This window comes from Aptenodytes forsteri, unplaced genomic scaffold (genome assembly GCF_000699145.1).
Source record: "Aptenodytes forsteri isolate BGI_AS27 unplaced genomic scaffold, ASM69914v1 Scaffold20, whole genome shotgun sequence".
Classification (NCBI taxonomy): domain Eukaryota; kingdom Metazoa; phylum Chordata; class Aves; order Sphenisciformes; family Spheniscidae; genus Aptenodytes; species Aptenodytes forsteri.
In genome coordinates this window covers 3,041,562-3,064,423 of record NW_008795523.1, presented here as the reverse complement: position 1 = coordinate 3,064,423, position 22,862 = coordinate 3,041,562, and the positions used below count along the sequence as shown (strand labels likewise).

Genomic DNA, 22,862 nt, shown 5'->3' with positions numbered 1-22,862 from the left:
GGGGGGAGTGAGTGAGTGGCTGTGTGGTGCTTAGTTGCCGGCTGGGGTTAAACTACGACATCATCCTAGAAGAGATGTTAGTATTTCAAACTCTTTTCCCAGACTTGCCATCTACAGTCTTCATCATCAAAGACACTGGTGCAATTATCTCCTGCACAGTTCTGGAAAATCGAACTTGCTTGCTTTTGGGAAGGGATACTTTGATAAGGAGTTTCCCTCTTTGCAGTTTTGTAAATGCACGTAAATTGAAACATGAATTTATGAATACTAGCATGGCAGTTTATATGTTTACTATGAATATTTCAAAGGCCTGGTAACATTCCTATTTGTCCAACTGAAAGTGCACTAAAATGCATTGGAATTACTGCTGTATAATAATGGTTCACTTTGAGTAATAAATCTACACCAACAGAGGAGTGTAGTGATTTGGGGCATTCCTTAATGCATGTTTGGCAAGAAATGCCATATCTTAATAGAATACGTAATACTTGGGATGTTTGCAAATGAACACGAGTGGGTAATTTACATAACGAGATAGACCAATCCATCACACAGCGAGCAAAAGCAAATCTGAACTAAAAGGTTACAAAGACTCTGCCTTATATATATTCCAGGACCAAGTGTGGTTCACAGGTCTTTTAACTGGTGGAATCATTAGCAACCGCGTATGAAAGACCTGAAGAACTGCTGGGGGAAGAACGAAACTTGTCTCAACAGTTACAAAAGACCATTGCATATCTTCAGTGTACATAAATTTCTTTTCACAGCACCACACCTCAATGTGAATTATTACTCCCCATTTTTAGTGCTGAAGATCTCTAAGAAGTTGCGACCCCATTGCTTTACACCAGTTCCTCCTGCTGTCCTGCAGCCAACATCCTTCTAAAACCTCCAAGCAATCAGATAGGAGCCTCAATTAAAAAAGCTTGTTTTTGTTAACTGTATGCCAATTCCCAGTCGCAGCTAATAACACAAGCCACAGAAGAGATAGCCCTGAGACAAATTAGCTTACCACTTCAGGATTACCTTTAGCATCAGAAACAAAGCAAAGCAACGGTGTGCAAATATATGCCCATATATATGCCTATAGCTCCAAAAATAAAAGTTATGTTTTACAGAGTACAGCTTGTGGAATTACCTTATTCAAACATGTCTATGTAATCTACACTAATTTAGTGGATAATAAGCTTTGTTTTTCCTAGGTAGTAACTGAAAGTTATTTTGAATATCCACATTACCTATTCTGTGGCAAACACAACATTTAGGATGAGACTACACCAGTGATGTATTACCAGAAAGTCTAATATTAACCTACTCAAGTTAAATGTATGTCAGATATTTATCAAGCATTGTACCATATATAAGGTAAGAACAGCAAACAGAACAGAAAACGTTACTGTTCCCATATCTTAAATATTGTGCCATTCCCTACCTTAAAAGAAGGCAAGAGTAGAAATACAGAAGGGTACAAAGAACAAAAATGGTGTTGATTCGAGATACTGAATGGTTGGATACAGGGAGCAATTAAATAGATTAAGTTTTTGTAGCTTGGAAGATGCAAGATTGGGGTAACGTGGAACAGAAGATAAAGTCAGGAATAGAGAATGACTGCTCACCATTTCTCCTGACATAAGGCCTAAGTTGAACCAAAATGAAGTATTAGGTAACAGGTTTAAAAGAAGTAAAACGATATCTTAACTCACAGTGATAGTATGGCTTTGTATGTTGAAAATTTAGTGGAAAATCCCTTAGGCACATTCAGGGAGGAAGGTCCAACTGAATCTGTTAAGCACCAGGATGCAGATACAATTTCCAGCAGAGAAAGCCCTGCATGCAAATTGCAGGAAACCGGCTGCACACTTTTTATTTATCCTGTTTTTGCACTCTTTCCCTAAGCATTTGCTAGTGATATGATACTCAGTCCTGCAGTTTGATCCTGCACAGCATCTGCTTTGCAGCTGTCCTGTGAGCAGAAGAGCCTCTCCCTGGCCGCAAGTGATGGGAGGAGTACCACTGCTGACTGCAAACGGCTGAAAACGAGTGCAGTATACGCTGCTTCTCTCTCCAGTCCACCCAGTGACCTTACAAACTCTTCCCAGCCATGGGGAAAACCTCCCCATCTTGCTGCCTATTATTAGAAATGGATGGGGCATGCGAGGGCAGGAGTGGGGTCTCGTTTGGAAGGGGAGAGCAATGTGAGAGAACTTTTATAAAGCACTTAAACAAGCACTATTCTGGAAGGGTTAGCACCAAAAATGTACAAGATTGATTGTGATGAAACTTCTTGCAACACAAGGTGTCACGCAAGAAACATCTAAATTGTTTGATTATGAGCCAAACTGAATAATATACAGGTAGGAACTGGGGAGATGAGAACAAAGGAACAGGAAAGATGAAAAGCATGTATCTGTTCTTTTAAAGTCATTTTAAAACAGTACTAAGGTTTAAGTTAGAAAAAGCAAGTATTAGCTAGATACGGTTGGGAATACTGTTCTTTAGTAATGTAATTAGGGATGGCAAAGGAACACATCTGAGTTTTAGAAATTAAGTTTCATTTTGATGTAAAACAAAACCAAGGCTTTTAAAATTCTGAGACGCACAAGCGTGTGCTCACGATGGAGGGAACAACGCTGCCAAGAGTGCAGAATACATAGTAATTACAGGTATCATCTGGGAAATGGGAACATTTCAGCATTCTAAAACAGATACCGCATTTCCACATCCCAGTGTAATGATTGACTTGCTAATGCTTCCCTCTCTTTGTCCTAAGAAAAATCCCAATGAAACTCATCAAAATCAGTCCATATATTCTTGTAAAACATTTTTGTTTGCAAGTGACATGACAATAACTAATTAGCAACTGGCAATTAGCAATGTGGAACTATTATAGTTCAACTGAAGGAAAAGAAACAGTAAGTCATAAAAGACAAATGATTTTCCAGCAATTGTATGAGTCTTTCATAATAAATTTAATAATACTGGGAAAACAATCTGTACTTTTTACTGCAGTGTCTTCCCTGTCAAGGATCACTTGAAGAATTACAGAGTTCCAAAAGTGGAACCTAAAGAAGGAGAGAAAAAAAAAAACACCACAACCCCCAAACATTTTCCTTCTGATAATTAAACCAAAGTCAAAATTAATCAAAAGATGATAAAAGATGATAGGAAAAACTAAACTTCTTTGACAAGTTAAGTACCAGAATATGGTAAATATCACCAAAGTAGCACTATTTCCCATTATTTTTCCTGAAGCTGTATTGACAACTTGAAGTTCTCTAAATCAAGACTTAAATCATACATAAGTTAAATAATTTAAATAGCCACGTCCCCCACCCCCCTGGCTTATTAATCGTACCTTAATTTGTGCAAAAGGTCTGTCAAAGTTTCCAACATAAAGAAGACCAACATTCTGGGTGAGTAGCCTAAAAAAATGAAAAAAATCTTTTAAGATATCACTTTACATCCATAAGTTTTTTTGCATCTCCAATAGTTGTTACTGAACCCTAGCAGTGTAACAAGCTTCATTATGACAGCAAGAGCTACCTTTGCAAAGCTGATTACACAATTCTATTTGAACTACTACAAAAAAGGAAAGACGCACATTAAAGATGGATGCACACCGGTAGGTTGTGTTTACGGTGCAAGCAGCTCTTCAACAAAATCATTTCACAGGCTTCTTTGTGATGGATGTCACTCAATAACAGGGAAGAACGGCAGGTATGTGCCTTTTCTATTTATTAGAGACCATTAGAGACAAAGGGACAGCAAGAGAAAAGACTAGTAAACACAAATTCAGAGCAGCAGGCCTAAGAGTTAGAACAGATTAGGACAAATAAAGGTAGACACAGTAATACAAAAATGACATCACTACAAGTAGAGAAATAATAGAGAACCTTTGCAATATTGTCTAATGGCTTCCTAAATAAAAAGAGCCCCAGATGTAGTTTGTGCCTGCTGTTCTCTTCAACTCTTTATAAAGTTGTTGCGTACACCACCAAGATCCAGAGGGACAGTGGGATAAGTTGACTCAAATGACTGTTGGTACTTCTGGAAAAGAGTTAGTTTGATTTCTGCAGATACCGTGCAAGTCAATGTTATTACTACACAAACTCCAAATCCTGGAGAAGCATTAGGGTGCCACTGCTATCAACAAGCAGACAAGAACATCACTGGCCAGTGAAAAGGTTAGGAGAGCACTGTGCTGTTCAAACTGGACAACCACGATGTTCCTCTTTGCTACGCAAAGGCACAGTGGTCATCCCCTCCACTTCAGAGGCTCCAAAAGCATTGCACTTAAGTACAGACACCCCACAAGGAGAACTCTTCGACGACAGACCATTGAAAGAGTTTCTGTTTTGACTAAAAAGGACAATCAAAATCCATTATACTCTTCAGTAGCTCCAAGCTTTCATAAAGTGTTTGCTATTTTGTATTTCCCTTCAATTTTATATCCCATTCCCGTTAGCAATAAGGCCTCACATATGCATTGAATTTCCCCCCTAACTAGAAATAACCAGAAAATAAGAAAGAATGTAGGCATCATTCTGCTCAAGTCTGACACTGAGATGTCTCTTTCTTTATATACTTTATATACTTTTAATTCAGTGAGTTACATTTTTTTTCTAGATATAAACTGGTTGTCATTTTCTAACTAATATCTCACCATCTCCAGGCCTATTTTCATAAACAAAAGAAAACAGAAGCTTAGACAGTAGTAAATCATTGTTTTGACCTTCAGTTCACACAATGTACACACCTTAGTGTGATTTTGATTCTTTCCAGTTCTGACAACAATATGATATATATGACCTTAAACTGGTTCACCAACAGTGGGAATTGGTGGAACTCGGCAAAATGGCAAAGTCGAAACATTCACATATATAAAACAAAAGTAAGAAGTGGTGTTGAACTGTGTATCATCTTCAAAAATCCTTTTGTAATTAGATACTGCATACAAAAATTTCCTGGGCATTGACAGAAATACCCAAAGGAAGGAAAGCAGTAAGGATCAGAGCAGATCAGTCACAGTACGGACAGGCAAGTGGCTTCCTCCCTTTGCCCATCAGTGTGCCTGACTGTCGGGAAGACCGGTACTGTTTTGCAATGGTTCTGCAGCACTGACATATGGAAGCCAGGATGAGCATGTCAAACTCATTTTCAGTCACAATAAATCAAATTCATTCAGAATGCAGGTCTTCAGAGCTGAAAAAGCCAGCATATTGATCAAATCTTCTTATAGGACTGTAAAGCAAACTCAGAAAATATTTAAGGGTTTTCTAAATGAAAAGAAACATATGGGAATTAATTAGAGGAAAAGGTTAAAAGAGAATCTGTAAAAAGGATTCAAGGTACGTCACGATACTTGAGAGAGGGGCACCTTAAAGCAAAAAAAGTATTCTTAAAAAGAACTGTACACAATTTTTGTAAGGCAGAAAAGAAAAAAAAAACCAAAACACTAGCTGTATTTCTAGTAAGGGACCTAAAAAAAGAGAAGACATACAGTGTGATTATTCCCACGTGGTTATTCTTCTTCACATTGTTTTCGTTACTGGATAGAAATGTAGAACCATTAAAAATCTGAGTCTTTAGGATGGCTTTAGCTGGAAGTAATGAACATCTAGGGAACCTGAAGATGAATCTTTCCAGAAGACCACACAGCAATTTACACTGTTTAACTTGATATCACTGATGTGCACCCAAAACCTGCAAACGTACTGCAAGAATTGCCTTCCTTAATAAGACTGATACTGACACAAAAGTACAAGCTTATTACTATATATTCACCTATGACTGCCTTGGCTGAAAAGTATTTTACTTATCATTTTTTATTTGTATTCACAAGTCACTTCAAAAAGGCAATGTTAATTCAATGCAATGTTAGGAAAATTTTTAGGGAATGGCAAGTTATTTGTAACTCTCCCTTGCTAAATAAAAGGTCACATTCTTTGTTTCTTTAGCTTTCAAGATTCAAGTTCTGAAGTTCAAAATTGTATCACCAACACACAAAGCCAGTCAGTTTTCCATATAAGCACTCAATGAGGTTGAAATGAGCATCCCAATACGATCGTAATTTAATGCCCTGAAATACTTGTTTTTTCTCCCCCTAAGTGGTCTAAGCAATTAAAAAAAATCCAAATCTCATAACTAGTATAAACTCTTTTACTTCAGAGTCTTTCTTGAGCTCTCTTTGAGAGCAGCCCTGCAGAGAAGGACTTGGGTGTATTGGTGGATGAAAAACTGAACATGACCCGGCAATGCGTGCTAGCAGCCCAGAAAGCCAACCATATCCTGGGCTGCATCGAAAGAAGCGTGGCCAGCAGGTCAAGGGAGGTGATTCTGCCCCTCTACTCTGCTCTGGTGAGACCCCACCTGGAGTACTGCGTCCAGTTCTGGGGCCCCCAGCATAAGAAAGACACGGACCTGCTTGAGCAGGTCCAGAGGAGGGCCATTAGCAGCCTTCCAGTACTTAAAGGGGGCCTACAGGAAAGATGGGGAGGGACTCTTTAACAGGGAGTGTAGTGATAGGACGAGGGGTAACAGTTTTAAACTGAAAGAGGATAGATTTAATTAGATATTAAGAAGAAATTCTTTACTGTGAGGGTAGTGAGACACTGGACAGGTTGCCCAGAGAAGTTGTGGATGCCCCATCCCTGGAAGTGTTCGAGGCCAGGTTGGATGGGGCTTTGAGCAACCTGGTCTAGTGGAAGGTGTCCCTGCCCATGGCAGGGGGGTTGGAACTAGATGATCTTTAAGGTCCCTCCCAACCCAAACCATTCTATGATTCTATGATATCAGCATTAATCTCCGTATTTCAGAGACTGAGCTCATGCAGAAGAGTCTGGAGACATAACCAGACTGGGCAAGAGTCACTGCTGAGGCTCCGGATAGGCCAAGCTACTGCAAGAGTGTTACTGCTCCCTCAGTAGTCACCAGTGGTAGTATCAAAAAAATGATGTGCCATCGAGGAGAGAGGTGAGATACAGGAGTACATGCCAATCTCCATCTCACTCATAGGAACTAAGCATGACTGATCTCTAAATTACTATTAAGAGGCACTCCTCACCTATCAGAAAGTTCAAATTATATGTAGTCATTATTATAGTTCTTCTTTACCACAACACCAGGCTGCATTTTTTAAGTACCTAAAATTAACTTTATACCATAAACTTCAACGTGGCTAAATTGATACAGATATTCTCTCCTAATGCTCTCAACTAATTACCCCTTGCCTTTGAAGACTTTCCAATGGTAGGCAGGTTTGGTTGTAAGCACTTATGTGTTTCCTTATTCCAATGCCCTCTTACAAAATGTCAGTCTTCTGTTTCTTACCTAATTTCACATTTGCACAGTTCTATTCTCAAAACACTGTCAGCGGTACTCAACACCTAACCATGCTAACAGCTGGACAGCACTTGTAATTGGCCAAAATCAACACCAGCCTATGAAACAGTGGTGACAGTTTCACAGCGCAATTATCATCTTTGAATTTCACATTCAAATAATTACCTTAAAATTATGAGAAACAATTGTCAAAAATGCAAATGCCTACTGGCACTTCAGTATATATATTTACTTTTACTGGAAAATATGTAGCAATATACAAAGTTGCCTCAACTGATTACAACTGATTAGCTTACAGATTGACATGTATTTTATTTGTAGTCTCTTCCATTCAATACATTATCACCACAATTCCCATTTTTTTTCTGGGAAAAAAGGAAAAAAGAAGGAAAAAAACCACTCCAAGAAGCTGTGGTTCTTTAAGACATTATCACCACAATTCCCATTTTTTTTCTGTAAGCAGAAGGAAAAAAACCACTCCAAGAAGCTATGGTTCTTTAAGATGTGCTGTCCATAACATAACATTACACTCGCCCTACTCCTGTCCATATATCCAAGTGGATATATGCCTATTTGGGCTGTATCGTTACGTTCCATGCAAACAGCATAAAAACCCCAAAAAGTATCAGGACGAACTACTTCTGAGTTTCGCCAGTACAATGTCAAGGTCTTAAAGGCCTTTCCAGTACTGAGAAAATGCTGCCATATAGTTACCACCAAATGCCCTATTTTCTGCCTTCAGAATCCTAGATTTGGCCTTTTCTGGGATGCAAAACATACCTGTGTTTTCAAAATCCAAGCTGCAGGAGCCAGGCACCACATGCCTCTGGGGGAAGCTGACTGTGGGAGCGGGCATGGTCAGGCACAGCAATCCAAGAAAAAGTAGCGGGAAGAGCGATGTGAGGGGGGTAAATGCAAATAAATATAGGGCAGGATTAAGGGCTTGGGTGAAAGGAAACTTGGAATAAGGCAGAGTGAGACAGCAGGGAATGTGGAACACAGGAGGGATGAGAGGTATAAAGGAGCGACAAAGCAGCCCTCAGGGTTGGAAAGCATTGGAGCGGAGCTCTGGGCTGGAGAAGACTGGAGGATTAGGGCTATGGGAGCCGCAAGGACCAATTTACCACAGAGCTGACCTTCCCCGAGCACAGCTGACCTTGCTTTGGGGGCTGGGACAGTCCCAGTACCGTTGCCTCCTTCCTACCGCCTTTGGCCATGGGAAGTAGAGCGACCCTTGGCTATGGACTTTATGAGGGCAGCACATTTCAAAGAAGCCTGATCACTTCCTCTTCTCCACACACGGTCTGTTCCTGCTAACTCACTAAGAGCTGTTTCTTAAGATGAAGGTGGTATTTCAAGATATTCTCGACAAAGATTCAGGCACAGCTCACCGACACACCAATGCTCCAGCTGTTAAGTAGTACTTTGTGAAGGCAGAAAGTAGGCGTCAAATAGTTCCTCCATGTCTTGTTGGGAGGTATGCCTTGAGAACACCACTTCAGCTTGATCTGAACCCCAAATGCTGACCCCTTCAGACTCCAAGGGCTGCCTTGAAAATCTGCTCGGGCTATCAAACAGGGTCATGCAAACTGTGGAGCTGAAAACATAACTTCTGACCAGTCATACACAAACCAGCTGGAAGTTTCCCTCTGGGCTACCTGGATCCTAGTGCTACTGTGGAGACTATGGAAGGAGGTTTCCAGAAAGGAGCATGCAGAGAAATAATGGAGCAGGGTGGAGCCAGGAGCCGCTACCTCTCACAGGAGCAAGTTACTGCAGATTAGCTGAACGCGGTAACTTGCTCCTGTGCGAGGCAGCAGCTCCTGCGCTTGCTCTGTTGCAAGACCGGTGGCATATTGTGCAGGAACACAGACTGAGACTTGCAGCTCTAGCCAACAACACAGAGGTCAGACAGGCTTGGAAAGCAGGGAGTATGGAGTGAAAAATGCAATGTGTGTAGTAGAAGGGCTGAAAAGAGGTAAGGTAATTGGCATTGGAAAGGTGGAATGTGCCGAAGGAAAACAAGGACCAATGAACAGACATATGGGCTTGAGTTGTCTGGTTTTTCAGGATGAACGCTGCCATGAAACAGGCAGTGGTAGGCATGCAGAGCTGCCTATAGCAATGCTTCAGTTATTCACTACCCCATGAAACAGAACATGTAACTTCTTCCCTAAATTTCCACAAGAACACTCACCAAAATCCCAGAACTGATGACAATTTATCAGATAGTATCTTGCAGTATTTGTATTAGGCAATCCTAAAATTTAACTTGACATACATCACGGTTGAAGAATAATCACTCCACAAAAATCAAGTCATTATATTCTGTATTTCTGTTTTTATTCTTGCCTGTTGCCTATTTCTTTCACTAGCTTTTGCAACCACCAAAAAGCCTGACTCTAGATGAGTTTGTGTTTGTTTATAAGAGCTCGGTAAGTGCTACAGCCTGCCACCAAAGCTTTTCTAGATGTAATAAAACTTCATTATTATACCGCATAATCAGAAAAGTATTTGAGTGCCTGAAAGACTGCAGAAATTTCCAAAACTCAGCTTGATGGCTGTGTGTACCTGTACTTCTAATGACAGTGTAGATGGAATTGACTGCTTTCAGCAAAGGATGGGGGGCAGCTCCTGCTGTGGTCTGTTCTCCTACCTGAAAGAACTCTCTCCAGATCAGACAGGGTTTTTTCTGGTTGATCTGAATGGTGGACTGACACCTGAAACACCCTTGGTGTCTGCCTGGAAGGGATTTTACCCTAGCAGGTATGATTAAACAGGAACACCAATTCCACTGATGAGACAACGGGATTAAGATGCATGGACTACTTCCACTTTACAGACAGAAGCAGCAACAAGTAGCTACAATGGGGCTGGGATCTGATCTAACAACTTCATCCTTCATATGCTGCGGAAAGATATTTGCAGTCTTCACAGAGGTTGCTGGTGAAAAGATTTCAATCCTGAGAAGACGTGTATCAAGAGCGGAATAGATGTGAAGCAAAACGGAAAGAAAAAATAATCCTGACACTCAGTGGGGCTACTGGCCCTTGTGCACATCCGTATCTTTATTGCTAAGAGCATCTCAGCATACACATTAGTGGCTGATTAAGGCCAAAAATGGAATAGAACCTGTTCAAAGTATAAATTGGACAGTCAGATAAAATTATAGGAAAATCTCTGTGAACTCACATTCTAAACTCCCATATTTAAAGTAACTATATAATAGGGATTAATATTAGTTGTGGTCTGAATGTTTTTACGTTTCATTTTAAAATGTACCTTTTGTGTGATAATCATATACAAAGAATTCCACTGTTAGACTCTATATGTGCTTTTAACTGTCTCTCAAAATCGCTCTGGATGCATTTGCACATTTTAGGCAGAAATGACTGTTGTAAGTTACAAACAGAGATGAACAACAGCCCTGAGAACAGAAGCAACACCTTTGTAAGTTCAATAACTGTATTTTCAAACACTATTTGAATGTTTTTCAGATATAGCTTTGAAGATAAAGTTAACTTTTATACATAATTCTATAAATTTTGTATGCCATTATATAAAGAAATTATCCCAGTATGTCATTATTGCACATGATGACATAAGCAAAATAAAGCATCATGACACAGTAGAAAAGACACCATATTCACATGATGCAGCTGATATCCTCTTAAGAATATATCAAATATTCTGTATTTATCCTGTTCACTTCAAACTTTTATACATAATTCTATAAATTTTGTATGCCATTATATAAAGAAATTATCCCAGTATGTCATTATTGCACATGATGACATAAGCAAAATAAAGCATCATGACACAGTAGAAAAGACACCATATTCACATGATGCAGCTGATATCCTCTTAAGAATATATCAAATATTCTGTATTTATCCTGTGTTCACTTCCACTGTGAGGGAAAACTGTGCACTGTGCTGCAATATCTTAAGCATGGAAAGAGAAGCAGTTTCTTAAGTAGTCTCTTGAACCATAACTTGGATTCCACTACAGTGACATTAAAATTATATTTTGCTTCTTGCTTATGATAATTGTTCCCCATTGCTTTTCAACTCTAATTATGTACTTTCTAGGAATATGAAATTGAAAGAAAAAGCAAGAAGAAAACCAGAAAAGCATAAATAGAGAATTATAAAAATTGATGTTAGGGTCAAAAGAATTAACTTCTTACATTCAGTTTTTTAAAAAATCATTAATTATTTCATTGATTTATTTTGCAGACTAATGTAAGAGTAACATAATGAAAAATATTATACTAGGTATTATGAAATATATAAGTATATAAAAGGATCCAATACAAATTCTGGAAAAGGCTAATACCAGTGCACAGATAAGCTTGTGAATTTAAACTGACATGCATATATAGTCTGCAAACAAGATGCATTTCATTTTGTTCTAAAAGTATAAAGAGCCAAAGAACTTGACAGTTCACAGAAGCAGTAGTGAACCTTGCATGCAGAATACTGACAACGGCAAAGCAGGGGCTTCACAGGCAAGACAGAAGAGCACTCTCCTGCTTTCTACCATGCATTTATCAAACCACTTTTTCAGGCTATGAAAATATTCTAACAAATTTTATACTCATCAGTCATGCAAGAAAACTTTTTTCATGGACAAATATGAGCTATTCTAGTATAATCATCATGGTAAAGAGTAGGCAAATAGACTGCATATCTGATTTAGGACATTCTTCCTCAAATTAGAGCACAAATTGAAAAAAGCTATGAAGGAACTGGAAGATACTATGCACAGCTGGTTACATAGTAAAGATGCAAAAAAACCCTGGGTTTGAACTCAAGAGGGGAAAAAGGTTGGGAAGGGATACAATCAAGTGTTAAAAAAGAGACTGTAAACAATTTTACAATGATAAATTCATCACTGCAATAAAAAAACCCACAGAAATGTAAGCAAAACCTTTTCGTTCAGTGAATTCTGAATTTGCAGAATATCCCAAGCCAAGCTAATGGTGGCGGCAATTCACATAAAACTGTATTCTAAGTAATATTCACAGGGAAAAATGGAGTCGATAGCACAAACTACAGGCTTGAATTTAACACCCTCAGCCTTCCCACAATAGTACTCCAACAGTGTGTGTTATTAGTCGTATTAATAAGCATGCTGCTTTCTGAAACATGTGCAATTCAGGCAAAAATATCAGTATTATGTGCTAATTGCCCTTCATAGGAAAAGCTCCTATGTGTAATACTAGAAAGGCTTCACTGAACTACCTCACTCCCTACAGTAAATCACCGTCTGTCATTGACTATTGATAGTAGGAAACTAGGAAGTAACTGATCCCTGAAAGACAGACTTCCACTGAATAATGTCACCACTGTTATATACCAAACCCAATAAAAATTACATTTAGAGTGCTTGAAACTGCAAAACGAAGTGACCTCATATTTGAGGTAACGGTCTGCAAGTGATTCTAGATCATGGTCAAAAAGAATAAACTGACCAATATCAAGGTTTCCTTTGAGTTAGGAGGGTTTAATTTGCATTATTTTTGAGCAAGTGTTTGGCTGTTGGGGTTTTTTTGGGGGGTTGTTTGTACAAGAATGCTTTGCTAGAGACAGGGAGATTTTTCAAGAAACATTCTTGCACTTTATAAATAAAACCACAACATCAGATGTTTCCAAAAGCACTTCCTTCTGTTTGCTGCGATTATGTCTAACACTGATAATATTTTCATGTTTGTCCAGGCTTTGCCTTACAGGCAAATCACATAAAGAAGCATTTTGACTACATTTACATACAACTTATCCATAAAAAGTAGAAAGGAGAAGTAAGTAGAAACAAAAAGTACCCATTAAATAATTATGCCCATTCCTCCACCAATGGAATATTATTCCCTGTAGTATAATGAGCAATTTGGCCAGGCTGGCCATAAATTATCTGAAAAATGAGGCTGCTTGCCTTTTCCTTTGGGAGATTATTACATGGTCTGAGAGATTTCACTATTAGAATCTAGTTCTGATAGCAAATGTAAATTTTTCTATCTGAATATCATCCCTTTCATCTCACTGAAATACAGGACAGGAGTTAGGAACTATTCCCAGTTTGCTGAAAGACCTGCCTGACACAGGCTGTGCTGCAACTCTGCCCAGATCTATCCACATATTACAAAGCAAGAGCACTCACGCAGCCCTGCAGCGGACTCACTGGAAAACTGTAAATCCATGTTCTAGTCTAGGACCCCATAGGGTCCTTTCACCTTGGCCATCTTTTCAAATATAACAGAGACCACAATACCAGCAAATTCAACACCCAGAACTAAGTGAAGAATTGACACCACTATACGAAGCTTTGTATCAGGAGACTTCAATAAAACAAGAAGCCTAATTACAGATATTTTGAAGTCAAAACAAAGACATTTTAAGTGTCTCAGAAGCTACTTAAGAAAAATAGATTTCTAACAGCAAGTAAGATATAGAAGAAATAAATGAGATAATGACAAAAAAATCTCAAGTATATCCAAGTCCAAAACTGGTAAAAAAAATTCAGTAGATTCACTTGATCATGTGGAAAGAGAAAGAGAACTAAGGAAGACAGGGAGACTGCTGAAAAGCTAGTGGATTTGTTTGTACCCACTGAAAAAATAAAGGCACCTAGTCAGGAAGACTTTTTTTTTAGTTACCTGCAGAAATAGAGGTACTAAAAGAAAAGCTCTGGGGATATATTGATAATTAAGGTGAAATAAATCACCAAACCCTGATGCAACATACCCAGGATTTCTGACGTTTCTTAATATGGAGGGTCTGAATTGCTATTAAAAAACCCCCATGTCAATCTTTAACACCCAAATAGGGTAATTTCTGCAAACTTCTCAGAGTCCTACCCTTTAGCACAGCATTGTTCAGCATGCCTACCTTGGCCACGCATGGCAGTGCTTCTTAGGAGGTTGCACATCCCCTGCATTCACACTGTGGCTGCATCTGCCTCTCTTTTGATCATTTTAATGAAAGAGTGCTTAAAAAGTAGTGGGGGACAGGAGAGGCACCGCACTGACATAATCGATTCAGACTGCCAAAAGGCTTCTGTTACAGTCTTCCACAGTAATTTATTTTTAAAAAAATAAAACTAGGCAGTAAGTACTGTTATATGGAAGAGGCTACTTACTCTTATGGATCAAATCCTGATTAAGAGACTGGACAGGCAGAATAAATGGTCAGTTTTCATCTTGGCAAAGGCCAAGTGACTACTCAATTTACATAACAGACTGTTTAATATATTTATTAGTAATCTGAAAAAGTCATGAACAGAGAAAGCCTGCTGATGAAGCAAGTTATGAAGCAAAGGCTGGCAACTCTAGCTAGATTACAAAGTTCATCACTTTGAAAGGAAGCTGATGCCATACTTACAATCACCCTTACAACCTTAGCATTACTTTCCTCTGCAGTTAAAGATATGTGCTCCTGTGTGTATGAATTAGGGAAAGGTATTTACCCATTTAATTAAGGAATGTATCATAATGTATATGAAACTGGCAACTAGAACTCTGCTATTTCCTAACATTCAAAGGCTTGACTTTGAAGCTCATTGAACTTTCTTTCCACATGAGGTTTTGTCATTCCTTTGTCCTTGGTCTTTCTATTTTTAAAATAAAAAAAATAAAAACAAAACTGCTGTCCCGCACAACTATTTTAAATCATCAGAGCAGAGCTGGAAATTGAAATATCCAGCAATTTTAACACAGGTTGTCACTGCTGAAAACCCAGGACAAAGAATTGGCAGGAAAGCTGTGATGGGGTGGTCTCATCTGGCTATAATCTCCCCCATTCTGCCCTTCATTTGTCAGCACAGCTGCTCCAACAGTTTTCTGGTTTTCCCAGTGCCCTGCATGCCGCACCAGTGGTGGCAGGACCCCCTCACGGCAGTCCCAGACTTTGGCAGCTAACACTTCCAAGTAAAAGAAAACAGGCCACTCTGCAGGTTGGCCAAATTTAGAGAGAATTCCTCTGCAATAAGGAAAAGACACTTCTGTATCCCATGGAGGTGACTCTACCATATATCAAAAATCTGATGAATTATGGATGCAAAAGCTTTTCAAAGAAAATACTGTAAACCACTCTGAAGCACAGCATAAGGTATCCTGAGTAAATCAGTTGGTACCAGTATCCTTTTGACAATGCAGGGCAAACCGCAGATTGATCAGGTGATCCGTATTTCATTTCTTTCATAACAAAAGAACAAGGGGTGATTGAATTATGCCGATTGAGGGAGAATTCAAATCTGATAAATACTTCATCACAAAACACATAATTAGACTGCAGCTCATTGACGCTGCCCTGCTGTGCAAGAGAAACAGGGACTGAATACGCAGGTGCATAATAAAAATATCTAGAAGACTAACAATTTCTCTTCAAAATAAAACAGTAAAGAATATAAAATTCACTTGCCTACATGGATCAGAGATATAATCAGTATGAAAATTCCCACCTTCTTATTAAAGATCCTCCATGGGAAGGCATCATGAAAGAGCACTCTTAGCCATATGTATGGCAGACCGCTCCAGCTGGTTTCTTTTTCTTCTTGTTTCCCCACACCACTTTAATGATTTATTAAAAATAAACATTTTATTAATTAATCATGCACAACCACAGAAATTATTGAATTACAGTCTACAAACCATTTAGGTATGGGTTCCTGGGGAACTATATGCAGATCGCAATCCCGAAGTGAAGCCCGTAACAAACAACGAATTGTTTGGCTGGAATTGGGAGTGATATGCACCCAGCTGCCATCTACCCAGACACAAGAGCCACCAGCAGAATGCATGAACACCCGCCTGCTACGAACAAACCTACCACCCAAAATAAGGTAGGAAGGCTGTCAGAGACTTCATGAACTCTACCGAATGCTTCACTCTTCTTTCTGAAACCTGCACAGACGGTGCAAGATTTAGCTCCTCTGTTCATGATAAAATTAAGTCCCTCAGTGTATTCATTATATGAACTTTTAAATTAAATTTCTTTTACAGAAATTCTTCAGGTAGTAATAAACAAAGAATGAAGTATTCTGCATTCTGAAGTATTAAGAAATGCAGTTGAAGTACTTTCCTGGGTGCGACAAAAGAAAGGACTATTACCTTTTAATACCAACTACCAACACTGTAATACCAATTATTGCACGTGTAATCTAGAAGGCATTTGCAGTAAAGCTGCCCTGTCTTTCTGGTGTATTACTCTACTCAAAAAAAAAATCATTATCCTTACCCATCAGGCTCCTTTCTCTATAAGGGAAATCATTGCTTTGCTATCAGGGTACTCTGCCTCACTTCACAAGTGCCACATCTCCTCCAGTAACTCCTTTCTCAGTTCCTCTTTCTTTCCCTTACTTCTGACTTTAACACTCAGCTGCCCCTTGGTTTTGGTTTGTACAGGCTTTTTAAGATTACTATCTCCCTCCAATACATTCCCCCCCCTTTCCCCTTCTTCCTTCTCCAAACTTCAACACCATTTATCCTGATTCCCAAATTTAGAGAGGGGAAGCATACTTTTCTTGGAGCCGCCAGGAGGGGAGTGGGAACGCACTGGGATGATGGCAACTTGGACGATGCTAAGAAACAGAGGGCAGCCAGCAAACAGATGAGGAACAAAAAAACCTTCTGAGATGCCTCTGCTCCACACATAGCATCTGCTTCACAGCAACGGGTCCCAGGTTGAGAACTACTGTTCGAGTTTCTCCTGAGCAGCCATGATCTCCACGGCAATATAAACCTGATGCAGCTACTAAAAACACGTGGGACACTAGCAAGGCTCCCTTCTTCCCAGGCATTTGGGGTACGGTCACATCTGAGTTCACAAACACCCCAGGAAGTCCCATGCAGCCAGACCCACTTGCTTGCCTGCGCAAGGGCTGAGGAAGAGGGCCAGGAAGCATCATCATCTTAGGAGCTGCTTCTACAAAATTTTTGGTTCAATATAACCATTTTGCAAGCTTTTCACAGGCTATCGGTATTCCTAGTCTCTTCTTCTCTAACACCTGCTTTTTAGACTTTACTTGAAATTATTAACTTATTTGGTGACACACTCTCTAAAAAGTCAAAGAAGCTGAGGCCTGGGTGATGAGCAACTTGCAAAAATATATCTTTCCTATAGACTGTGGGAAAAAGTAATTGAATTCTTCATAAAAATTGCTGTATTATTATTACAGAAAGAAAGCATCTTTTCATTTACTGTCCTGAATGATGAATTTTCATTTTGTAGAGCACAAGTGAAAGAGCAAATATGATTAAATGCTAACTGCATAGGAAAAAAACATTAGTTACTTCCAGTCCCTGGCTGATGACTACTGATTTAACTGGTATCAGGATGACCTGCTCCGTCTCTTCTTTCATCTATTTCTGAGAAGATGTATGTAACGTAAATTATTAAGTTATTAATTAACAAATGTACTGTAAAGCAGGGGGATTTTTTTCCTTTTTGCAATATGCCTCCAAGACATCATTTCTTACTGCAAGCAATTTTGCATGTCCTTTTGGACTATAATTTACCCTTGCCAAAAAAAGCCTGCTAAAAAAATTAGTGCAACATGGTTCAGTATATTTTGATTTTCCAAGCAGAAGATCCTCATGGCAGTATTATAAGCTACCTGCACGGATAATAAGCCTTTTTAGGTAAGTTAGTTAACTGCAATTACTTACAGGTATTACAGAAGGAAAAAAAATAAATCACATTTTTCATGATAAACACTATGAACTTAATTCAGGTCTGATTTAAGGTAAGACAAAGTTTCTAGGAAAAAGTAGTATGTTTTCTTAGACTAAGTGATATAGCTGGGAAAAACAAGGACTGGAGCATCCAAGTTAATCTCAAGTATGAAGGAAGACTTTAACGTCTCAAAATCTGGCTATTTTTTAACGATATATGATAAGCATAACAAAATAACACAAGCTATTGCCTTTTCCTATATACCCAGTCTTACCTACATCTTCAGACCATCAGAGAGAGAAACTTACCAATTGGCATATAGGAATGCAATTTCAGCTATTTCATGGAAATCCTATGCATTTTAACCAGGACTTTAATCACTTTGGAGTAGCAACTGACAGCAAATAAAAAAATAATCACCTTTACTGGGAAAGCAACCCTGAAGACTCACATGCAAATATGGATGAGAGAAGGAAAGGAGAACGAATAAAACTTTAGCAGGAACACAAAATGGAATCTATCTGGGAACAGTATCACAGAAGATGAGAAGACACAGAAGAGAGAAAAGGGCGAAACAGTAGAGCACATATTCCCATAACAGATGATGGGAAACCTACATTTTAACACATCCCTGCTGTCAAGTTTTACACCAGCTAGGAAACCCTACAACAAAGTGTGTCATATCTTCTTTTACAGCCTGGTTTCTTAAGAGAAATGCAATTTAGGAGTGGTCAAAGTTATTCTGTTTACTCAGCTACTACAGATCTGTGCTCTGGATCTACCTGGCCCAGCACAAGTAATGCACAGCCCCTGGGGTCGCCTCTTTTTGGAGGAATTCAATTTCTTTTGGATGCTAGAACCTTAGCATTCCTCTGCCACATTTTACATGCACAGACTAGTGACAATGGGATTACTTTGACAGTTCCTACAATTCTACATTTTTTGTCTAATATATTTAGTTTCAAATTCAGAATATTGCTTTAATTTTTCACATCCTGCACTTACACTGGAAGAAGACTTATCCATGATTGATTTGAAGTGCACAGAAAAAGAATTAACTCTAGGTTTACTTTATATGCACACACTTACTTTCCTGAACCAGTAAAAGAACATCTATCAGACAACAATTAATACAAATGCTGCAAAATCAAGTTTTAATTGTTCCTTCAGAGAAATCTTTTATCTGTTTAAAAATTAAATAGGCCACTCCTTTCTTTGAAGCTACTTTCAACACCACCTTGTTATTATGGTAGAAAAAATTTATTATCAGACAGCAAACAGGCACTTCATTCAGGTATAAATCACTCAAAGGTAAGATAGCAAGTAATTATTGTATTTGACATTTGAAAACTAAAAGAAAGGAGGAGAGAACTGTTTTCCTTAGGACCAGAATGCAGGAAGAACGGTTTTTAGACAAGCTAGAGAATTCTTGTTCATTAAGTCGTTATGAAGACACCCAGGCTAAAGAAGTCTGAGTGAGGAAAGAGGGTGCAACCTCGTACTTGAGAGCTTGTGAGAGTTGCAAAATTATTTCTTGCCCAACTTTCTCAATGCACACATGGCACAAACAAGATTTTCTGCAATTGTCCCAACATCCCAGCCAGTTCTGTAGATCCAAGCTAGTCTGTTTTCACTGCAGTTGAAACAACGGTTATTCTCCTCACTACACATTATCCTTTCTCCATTCATCAGTTTTTAATAAAACCCACCTTCGTCTAAGCTTATCAGTGGTCTTTCCTTATACAGAAGACTGGTTGGTATCTACAGAACTTCAGAGTTTGGCAGATGTGGTGTGTTTTTGTTGTACGTTTTGTTTAAGTACAGCAAAAACTTGAGTAGAAGGCTGCCGTAGCTACCAGTAAATAAATAACGGATTATCTAAAAATAGGGTAAAGAAAGAAGCTCTCTAGAATTAAGGTTTCCTCCACCCCACTTCTTCCCCCAACTCATCCTTTCTCACTGCAAATATCATTCCATAACTTCCGTATTTCTGTCTTTGCAGGTCCCCTTGGTAATTAAAACTTCAGGATGAGGCTTTGTAAAAAAAACCATAAACCTGCCAACTTCTTTGTTGACAGAGTTGCTGTTTTAGAGCCTCAGAAACCCATTCAATTTTTTTTTTAAAGTTAATTTTTTAAACTCAATTTTAAGTAAAAAAATAAATATTTGTGATCCTGAAGCTATTACATCAGAAGGATCAACTTTAAATTATCACCACATTCTTGCCCTTTTGTCATATCCATCTCTGTTTTTCTGTAAGAAAAATCTTCTATGTACTTTATGTCTTGCAAGAAATTAATATGAACTCAAATTTAGTGAATCAAAGGAATAATTTAGGTTGAGCAGTAATAGAGATATATCTTCTGCATTAAACAAGAGTACATAACTAGATTGCACTGTTTAAATATTCACTTGGTAAAAAACTGCAACAGAGAAGCGACTCTGCAAAGTCTACATCTATAGTACCTTTATGTTCTGGATTTCTGGATTGTTTAAAAATCTTTCTGTACGCAACTTTCATTTAAAAAGAATCACCAGTTTCATAATACAGCGTTCAGCAACAAATACAACCATTTGGACCAAATGCTATATAAAATCCTTTGGGAAAGGAATGATCCCCATGCTATACAACGGAAAGCAACAGAACAGACAACGCTATATAATTTCAGTATTAGTTCTTTTCTGCACTAGTTAGGGTTCATTCTTCCTCCTCAGGCTTGTCTAGTAAACTTGTCACCAACCTAAGTTTTTAAGTAATTGCTACAGGCAATGCCATGCTTCAAATACGTGGGACCAATTTATTTTTATTCAAATGAAAGTGTTTTACAAGTGTAAAACACCGGACACTCCTCTTGCCACAGACTGGATATAGGTATGCCTTTTGCCGATACAGGTTCTATCGAACCACAAAAATTTGCCAGCCAAATAACATCAAAGAATCTTAATTTTATCTCCGAAAAAGGCAGGATATCATCTTCAGAAGACACTTGGAAAATTCCTCTGTAGTGCATGTCTCTGAATATTATGAAGGAACAATTGGCATACAATACTTGTAAAAAATTTTAAGTTGTGTAACAGCTTCCTCTTATTTTTAATGCAAAAGAGAAACTAAGGTAAACAACAGAGAAATTATCACTGCTTGTGCAGAAACCATTCATCATATCCTATTATAAGGCTGAGTAAAAGAGGAAAATGACCAGTTTTAATTATCTAGTTTTAGTGACATAATTCAAATAACTGAAGCTTAATACTTTTGCTGTTAAAATAAGCTGTATTTATGATCTATCTCAGCTGGAAGAAAGCATTTGCATGCCGTATCATTGTCTCTTCTAAAACCAAAACAGTAGTCTAGTTAATCATGATACGCAACTCATCTTCTGAAACACAATTTTCTTAACACATAAGTAATGTGTGAACATTTTTATCAAAGTAAGTATTGTGCAGAAACTAAGCATATCTTGCTCAGTGAGGCTTGATGGAGAGTCATTTCTGCTTCTCTTCTTGAATGAGAGCAGAACGAACAACAGAGTCCTGAATCAGAACTATGTACAGATCATTATCATCACAAATTAAGAAGTCAGATATGTTATTAATACATTAGTTGAGAAGGGTTAACCATGCCCATAGCGAATTCTCCCTTCTGGAGGGGAGAGAATAGTTCAGGGCCTTCATTAGGAGATATCCAATTCACTTCTGAGTCCATCTATCCTGCTCTATTCTCCAAATCCAGTGATCTCGTACCATGGAATATCCACTTTCAAGCGGAATTTTGTACCCCTGAGTAAAAAGATTAAAAACTTGAGCATTTGAGATTTGATGCTTTAACATTCACCAAAAGACTGAAGTGCTTTTATAAACATCTGTAAGAGATGATGGTTTTGATATGCAGCCTTGAGAGGGAAAAAATAAAATAATCAAGTTCACTATCCTGTTACACTCTCCTCATTCCAATCTTCTCCAGCCTGTAATTAGAGGTATACACATTATATTTCATTTATAATCCACTGATAAATATTTGCTCACGGTGCAATCTTTTAATACTTTGTGAAAAAAGGTTTTATTTTAAAGTATGAAAATAGCCAAAGATTCTAGCTTTGAAAATACTTATTTGTTTTAAGGGGGAAAAATGCCATCTGCTGGGTACAGCTGAGGACTGTCCTTTTCTTACTAACACCATGCTGCCCTGAGCGAGTTTTCTCTTCACTTCAGACTTCATTTTTCTCATCCTGAAAACTGGTACAGATATATGCAATGCTTTTGAGGAGTATGTAATAGCGGCCTCATTAAAACTGTGTAACATAAAACTTCTTACTGTCATATCTCTCAGAAACTGGGAGGTCTGAGAATAGATAGGATGACTAGCATTTAAATAAGGATGCTTTTAATTGTTCAAGAACACTAGAATTGTCTCTAAATCCCCCAATATTTCACATGCTTTTGTATCTCCACATATATAAATTTTGCATTTAGGTAATTAAATAATCATTCAGCTTATACATACAAAGCAGAGCAACATGCTGGCATTTGTTTCTCTATTAGTCATATACAACTTTTCTACCATTCATAAGCCAGTGATGGAACATTGGTGGGTAAAGTACAGATGCAGAACGAGTTAGTTATCTAGCTTAAAACCATGAAACCAAGGCATTGAAAATCATATTGCTTAAGCAGGAAAAATAACAAAAAGGAGAATCATAGAATCATAAGGTTGGAAAAAGACCTCTAAGATCATCAAGTCCAACTGTTAACCTAGCATTACCAAGTCCACCACTAAACCATGTCCCTAAGCACCACATCTACACGTCTTTTAAATACTTCCAGGGATGGGGACTCAACCACTTCCCTGGGCAG

General features: G+C 38.3%; 1 protein-coding gene across 1 annotated transcript in view; it reads right to left on the bottom strand.

Annotated features, from left to right (window-relative positions):
* RNGTT (RNA guanylyltransferase and 5'-phosphatase) overlaps nt 1–22,862 on the bottom strand; it is a 186,610-nt gene that overhangs the window by 31,156 nt on the left and 132,592 nt on the right. The window contains exon 13 of the mRNA XM_019472759.1: nt 3,356–3,422. Within this exon, the coding sequence (XP_019328304.1) occupies nt 3,356–3,422 (67 nt within the window). The remainder of the gene's footprint in view (nt 1–3,355; nt 3,423–22,862) is intronic.